This window comes from Neoarius graeffei, chromosome 28 (assembly GCF_027579695.1).
Source record: "Neoarius graeffei isolate fNeoGra1 chromosome 28, fNeoGra1.pri, whole genome shotgun sequence".
Taxonomy (NCBI): Eukaryota; Metazoa; Chordata; class Actinopteri; order Siluriformes; family Ariidae; genus Neoarius; species Neoarius graeffei.
The window spans coordinates 49,183,789-49,191,510 of NC_083596.1; the positions used below are offsets into that span (position 1 = coordinate 49,183,789).

The 7,722-nt window shown below is 48.5% G+C and overlaps 1 protein-coding gene across 1 annotated transcript; it reads right to left on the reverse strand.

Moving 5' to 3' along the window:
* Window positions 1–523: 523 nt before the first annotated feature.
* On the reverse strand, window positions 524–3,688 carry LOC132876091 (zinc finger protein 18-like). Its single transcript, XM_060913350.1, has 2 exons — window positions 2,970–3,688; window positions 524–2,117 (listed from the first exon to the last, which is right to left on the reverse strand). Exon 2 carries the CDS (start codon window positions 1,717–1,719, stop codon window positions 841–843), a length of 879 nt encoding a protein of 292 aa, XP_060769333.1. The 5' UTR covers window positions 1,720–2,117; window positions 2,970–3,688; the 3' UTR covers window positions 524–840.
* Window positions 3,689–7,722: the final 4,034 nt, after the last annotated feature.

Sequence of the window (7,722 nt, forward strand, 5' to 3'; positions counted from 1 at the left end):
TAGGTGTCCAGCCATGGGATTAAAGTGAGCCGCCTGGAATACCAATTCCCGGCAGCTCTTTGGAATTAACAGCTGCGTGACTCACTCTTTCGTCTGAGTGTCCTGCGTCACTCGGTATAATCTATCCTTCATAATAGAAAAATAGGGGAAGGACGGGGTGGCGTTCGGCTGGAGCGTTTGACCATCGATTACTCTCACTTGGTCAAACGCATGTCGCAGAGTCTCGTCTCGCGATTGTTCCAATGGGAAATCCGCGAGGGATTCCCCAACAGACAGAGGAGGAGCCGGCAGCTCCTCACTCTGTCGCGGAGATGACATAGACGGCTCTGCGACAGCAGCTCCAGCCAAAGCGACACCGAGACCTCCCCCGTCAAATGGCAGGACCCACTCTTTACTAGGCGCGTCATTAAACCCCGAAATCCCGGCCAATCAGTCCCCAAAATTAAAGAGTGGGTAAGGCGAGGATTAACCGCCGCCTTCACTATAGATTTTTCCCCTCTGAAAAATATGTGGACCGACACCAAAGGGTAGCTGTGAACATCCCCGTGCACACACAACACCTTCACCCCCTGTGCTCCCCCCAATGCCTCGTCTTGCACCAGGCTTTGGCTGATCGAGGTCTGATTGCAACCAGAATCCACCAACGCCTGATATGTAGCCCCTTGGACACTCACCGGTATGCGATACACTCCAGCCCGATCGAGGGCGGCCTCTGGCGCGTCGGGGATCCGTACCACCGCGCCCACCTCCATTGCTGCGCGCTGTTGTTGCAGGTGGCCCGGCTCCCCGCAGCGCCAGCAAACCAGCCCGGGCTTTCCCTCTGCACCGGTGCTCTGGGGCTCACTCACCTGAGGGGGGGAGACAGACACAGAAGGGAGAAACGGGAGGGCACCACGGGTGCGGCGGGCCGGCTGGGGTGGAGCCGGCCCCCGTCTCCGTGGTGGGGGAATGGGGCGAGGATGGGACACAAAAGGGAGGGGAGAAAGAGAGAGAGGAGAGAAGAGAAGACGTTGTCGGCTGTCCTGCCACCGGAACAGCCGCCAAATGATCCTCCGCCAGTCCTACTGCCTGATCCAGCGACGCCGGGCGGTGGCACTGGACCCACTCCGCGGTTCTGGCTGGTAAGCGGGCAATGAACTGCTCCAGCACCACCTGATCAATGATTCCCTCGGCGTCGCGATCGTCGGCCCTCAGCCACTGCCAGCAGGCATCCCGGAGCTGCTGGCCGAACGCGAACGGCCGGCCGACTTCCTCCAATCGCAGCGTGCGGAAGCGCTGACGCTGTTGTTCTGGTGTGCGCCCCATGCGCTGGAGGACGGCCCGGCGGAGGTCCGCGTAGGCCAGCCGGCGGTCGGCGGGGAGCTGTAGCGCGGCCAGCTGCGCCTCTCCTGTCAGGAGGGGGAGGAGGCGCGCCGCGCACTGCTCCATCGGCCACCCCGAGGCTTCGGCGACCCGTTCAAACAATGTGAGGAACGCCTTGGGGTCGTCCTGCGGGCTCATCTTGGTCACGGTGAGGGGAGACGGGCCCACGGCCGGGATGCTGGTGGACCCCGCCGACGCGAGGAGATGCCGGAACGCCTCGCGATCTTCCTGCTGGGCCAGCACCAGGGCTTCGAAGCGCCGCTCTTGTTCCTTTCGGAGCGTGACGAGCACCTGGTGCTGGCTTTGCTGAGCCGTGGCGAGGGCGTGGACCAGGTCGGCGAACGGGGAGGATTCCATGGGGCTGCTGGGTTGGTGCTCCACCTTTTCCCGGGTTTCGGCACCGCTGTAGAATGTCCCTTAGGTGTGGGTGGAGCACAGAGGACGGCAGGACAAAGCTTAAGGTAAGTAACAGGCTTTATTGCCAGACTTTTCAGTTTAACAATATTTCAGAGAAACACACACACACGCTGTGTTCTTGTCCCGGGAAGAGCCTCCCTCTGCCTCCTTAAATAGGGCGCGGTTACTGGGAAGACACAAAAACACAGGTTAATTACCATCAGGTGTAGTGATTCTGCCACTCACCTTCCCTGGCTCCGCCCTCCTGTCACAGACCGGCGCTTGACCACGTCCCCGCTGCCACAACCGTAGTATCTTTATCTTTTTTGTCCTGACTCCAAACATGTAGCTGTGGAAGGCTGGAAAAATGATAAAACATTTGATTTTAGATAATGTTCTACTTCAGACAGCCACTTTATTTCGCCAACAAGTCCATCTGTACATGTTTGAATACTTGGATCTTTGAACTAGTTAGCAAGCAAACTGGTTTACAACTACTACAACGACTTAACTAGCCAACAACTTCCGGTTCCCAAAACATTCTGGGAACATTTGTTTTTGCTTCCTGAAGTATTTACATTTACACTTATGGCATTTGACTGAGTGACATACATTCATCTGATTTATCAGAAGTTGAGGGTTAAGGGCTTTGCTCAAGGGCCCATCAGTTGCACTTTGGCGGTGCTGGGATGTGAACTCATGTCTTTCCAACCAGTAGTCCAACAAAGCATCCTGGAAAAGTTTGGCTTTGCCAGAACTTGGCAACATTTGTTTGCAGATCCCGAAACATTTCAAAGAAATATTCACTTTAGCTTCGAAAACAATCAGAGCTCAGATCTTTCTTAAGTTGCAATTTGGTTTTCCAGTAAAGTTTAATTGACAGAAATGTAATTTTCAGGTTTTGTTAGTGGTAGTTCAGTGGTGAAAGCTGTTGGCCTATTGATCAGATGGCCATGAGTTCAAATCCCAGTGTCGCTAAGCTGCCACTTAGCGAGACCCTCAGGTGTTTATCGCATCTGACATAAATGTAATTTGGTCGAAGAGAACATTCTTAAATGGTTCCCCAAAAATAACCAAAGAGGAACCAACTGCTAACATAAGTGAAATGTTCTGGATTTGCTGGATATCGAGTGGATGTGACTCTCTAGAATTTAAAAGAAATAAAAATGATAAAATGGCAAGACCAACTTGTACTTAGGCAAAATGAGTACCTTGACATACTCCCACGCTGAATGTGGTTGGTGTGCTCTCCACACATACAAGGCCCTGATCACAGACACCAAGGAAGTCATATGGGCCACCAGTGCGGTTCTTCATATGTCATATGGGCCACCTCGTTCTTCACCTTGGCACACACAGGGCAGCAGCCGCATACATCCATCACCTTCCCTCCAGGGCAGCTGAGATCTGACGAGCATTTCAGCATGGAGCAGCGGTTACAGGTCAGTGCCAGGCTGTCCTCCACCAGCACGATGGCAAGAAGCTGACAGATCAGCAGGCACTTCAGATACATTGTGGAGCAGAATTGGAAAAAAAAAATGTCATGCAGAGTTGGTTCACAGCTAACTCTAAAAATAAGTGTTTCAGTGTTTGGCAGGAAAAGACTCTCAACTCCAGCCCACTCAGCCCTCCAATCCTGGTCTTTTCATAACTAGTGCAATGTGGGCACTTCCACATTAACCTCTGGAGGGAGCTGATGAAATGATTTCTGGCATGTCACAGCAGGAGTTTTGATAAAAATGTGGAGCTTACACTGATATCCAGGATTGGGAAGAAATACTGCATTAAGACACACTTTAACACTGCAGTAGCATGCTGTCTGCAGCCACAAGATCAAGATCAGTTTGTTGATGCCATAGTGGTCTAAAATGAGTGTTTAGTTGATTCTTCAGATCAAATCTGTCACTGGTGATGGCTGGTGCAGGGTTGTTTTTCTTCTGTGAACTCGTCCTGGGTCATAAAGTTCTCTAAATCACAACCCGGGCCTTAATAATGACTTTGAAATTGAAACATTCCAGTAGCAAGTTTGAGCATGATGGAACACCTTATGTTGTTTGGCCAGATTTCAGCCTTCAAACTGCTTTCAGACTTCAACTGAATTCTCTGGAATTATCATTTGCATTTAAAAACGTATAAACACGTATTTGTAAAAATAAAAAGAAATGCAGTAGTTTGCAAATAAGCTCGCAAAACGAAGTTTGAATCATATTAAGTGGCCCAGTTTGTCAAGAAAACATTCCCCACACCATTACACCACCAGCTTGAACTGTTGACTCAAGGCAGGTTGGGTCCATGAAGTCATGTTATGGATGACAAATTCTGACTTGTCCATCGACATGTCACAACAGAAATTGCATTTCATCAGACGAGGCAGCATGTCTCCAATCTTCAACCATCCAATTTTGGTGAACCTGTGTCCACTGTGGCCTCAGATTGTTTGACAGGAGTGGAACCCAGTGTGGTCTTCTGTTGTAGCTCATCTTCAACATTTGTATTTGGAGATGCTTTTTCTGTACAGCACAGCTGTAAAGAGTGGTTATTTTAGTTAGCATAGCCTTCCTGTCAGCTCAAACCATTCTGGCCATTTTCCTCTGACCTATCTTATCAACAAGGTGTTTCGCTGGATGATGTTGTTCTTCTCGTTGTTGTCGTCGTTGTTCTTGTACTTTGCACCATTATGTGTAAGGTTGTGTGTGAAAATCCCAGGAGATCAGCAGCTTCTGAAATAATCAAAGCATCCCTTCTGGCACCAACAGCCTTGCCATGGCCAAAGTCATGGGGATCACATTTTTTTTTTCTCCACCTCAATGTTTGATGTGAACATTAAAAGTAGACAACCTTTTGATTTCATAAAACCGGTCAAATTTAGGTCCCTCTGACATTTGGTCATTGTGATATGTGTTTATTTCTGTAATATCTAAAACAACAACAAAAAAAAACAGGCCATTCTGTGGCTGAGAAGTGATTTAATTTGAGGGGATTCCCAAGCAAATAATGTTCATGAAATCACTCGCTTGTGTGCAGGCAAGCAGAAGAGAAGTCTGATGTGCGCATGTGCAGGTTTACCTTTTGGCGTCGTCGTCTTCTTCTTTTGGGTTTTACCACAGCTGGCATCCACAGTGTTGCAATACTGCCATCTACAGGTTTACCTTTGAGCGTGCACTGACAGTTCCATCATCTCATCTCATCTCATTATCTCTAGCCGCTTTATCCTGTTCTACAGGGTCGCAGGCAAGCTGGAGCCTATCCCAGCTGACTACGGGCGAAAGGCGGGGTACACCCTGGACAAGTCGCCAGGTCATCACAGGGCTAGTTCCATCATCCTGTCGCTAAACGAACAGCTGATTACACCGAGGTGCTCGCTGAGCGCCGATATTTATTAGTTTGGTCCTGCATTTCCTTTCCTTTGCAACATCTTTTCTTCTTACTTTCCATTACTGTAGTCGGGGGGGGGGGGGGGGGGGGGGGGGGGGGGGGGGGGGGGGTCTTCCACGTTTCATTCGCACATCCTCCATTTTTCTCTCCTGTTTTCAAATTTGTATCCCACAATGCCTTGCGTGAACAGGGAAAGCCCTCCACGTCATGCATGATGTAGTATCTTGAATTGGGTCATGGTGAAGCAGGAAAAAATAGCAGAGAATTTAGGGCCACATGGCCCTAAATTTATTCATTGTTCTCTTTAAAAAAAAAAAAAACTAATAAAATTGGAAGTCTGTGATTCAAATTCAGTAGCTTTCGGTCCACTACACAAAAATAATTGGGTGTCGGGGAAAATTCTTTTTATGACCTAAACCTGAAAACTCTGAAAGTCAGTCTACCTTTAACTAATGCTCTTGATTCGTGTCTGCATGATGTCATGCACAATTGCAAGAAAGTGCAAGCATTCCTAATAAAATGGCCAGTGGATATATATACTTAATACACTCATCAGTTGAAAGGAATGTGTTATATTTCACTGTGACATTCATCAACAAACAGTAAATTGTCTCGGGTTAGAAAAGGGGGTTATGTTCACTATCATATGTTGCACCAGATCATTGCATTACTGACGCTGTCCAGCAGAGGGCGCCTACAACTCGACTGTCATTCGTCGCAACCTGTTTCTTAGTAGAGCAGATAAGCAGATGAATCGTGCACAAGATGATAAAAGCATGAAACTTTCAGGGTTTGTTCTTGAGGGCATAACAATTAATTTAAGATCTGGAGGCGCTCTCAGTTTGACCTTGGAGGTCAATTAGAGGTCATTGAGGTCATCAATAGGACATTTCTATGCATGAGAGCTGAAATGGGTGTGTTTTTGGGAGCAATTTTGCTAAAAATGTACAGTAAGGCCCTGTGATGACCTGGCGACTTGTCCAGGGTGTACCCCGCCTTTCGCCCGTAGTCAGCTGGGATAGGCTCCAGCTTGCCTGCGACCCTGTAGAAGGATAAAGCGGCTAGAGATAATGAGATGAGATGAGATGTACAGTAAGTATAAATATGCATGTATTAAGGCATAATCAAGTAAATAAACATAAATAGATATACACCCATAGAGATAAATGAATGAAATAAACAAAAAATGTAATGATAATAACGTAAAATTGGGAAATGGCAGATGAACTGTAACTGATAGATACCCAGGTAAACTACATAAATTTAATCATTATTTTTATCATTTATATAAAAAAAATCTCCTTCTCACCCCCGGCGGGGGGGGATCCATGTCATCCTCAAGCTCGGGTCCTCTACCAGAGGCCTGGGAGTTTGAGGGTTCTGCGCAGTATCTTCGATGTTCCTAGTAATGCGCTCTTCTGGACTGAGGCTTCAGATGTTGTTCCTGGGATTTGCTGGAGCCACTCTCCCAGTTTGGGGGTTACTGCCCCAAGTGCCCCCACTACCACGGGGACCACGCAACCCTTGACCTTCCACATCCGTTCCAGCTGCTCTTTCAACGCTTGATACTTCTCAAGTTTCTCATGTTCCTTCTTCCTGATGTTGGCATCAGCTGGGATCGCCACATCTATCACCACCACCCTCTTCTGCTCTTTGTCCACCACCACTATGTCCGGTTGGTTAGCCAGGATCTGTTTGTCAGTCTGGAAGCTGAAGTCCCACAGAACCTTGGCCCTGTTGTTCTCAGCCACCTTCTGTGGTATGGCCCATTGGGACTTGGGTACTTCTATTCCATACTGGTTGCAGATGTTCCTGTATACTATCCCAGCCACTTGGTTGTGCCTCTCCATGTACGCTGATCCAGCTAGCATCTTACACCCTGCTACTATGTGCTGGACTGTTTCAGGGGCTTCTTTGCACAGTCTGCATCTTGGGTCTGATCTACTCTGGTAGATCCTGGCCTCTATGGCTCTTGTGCTTATGGCCTGTTCTTGTGCTGCCATGATTAGTGCCTCTGTGCTGTCTGTCAGTCCTGCATTATCCAGCCACTGGTAGGATTTCTTGATATCAGCCACTTCCTCTATCTGATGGTGGTACATGCCATGTAGGGGTTTGTCCCTCCAGGTTGTCTGTTCCTCCTCCTCCTCTGCGCTCTCATCAGGGTTCTGCTGCCTGAGACATTCACTTAGCAGTTCATCCTTTGGGGCCATCTTTCTGATGTATTCTCGGATTTTCAATGTTTCATCCTGGACCGTGGTCTTGACGCTCACTAGCCCTCGGCCTCCCTCTTTCCGCTTAGTGTATAGTCTCTGGGTGCTGGACTTGGGGTGGAACCCTCCATGCATGGTGAGGAGCTTTCTAGTCTTGATATCTGTGGCTTCTATCTCCTCCTTTGGCCAGTTTATGATACCAGCGGGGTATCTGATGACTGGTAGTGCGTACATGTTGATGGCTTGGACCTTGTTCTTACCATTCAACTGACTTTTCAGGACCTGCCTTACTCTCTGGAGGTATTTGGCTGTGGTTGACTTCCTTGTGGCCTCTTCATGGTTTCCATTAGCCTGTGGGATGCCAAGGTACTTGTAGCTG

Coding starts and splice junctions, on each gene's coding strand:
- LOC132876091 (XM_060913350.1), bottom strand. CDS start 1,719: ATGGAATCCTCCCCGTTCGCCGACCTGGTCCACGCCCTCGCCACGGCT.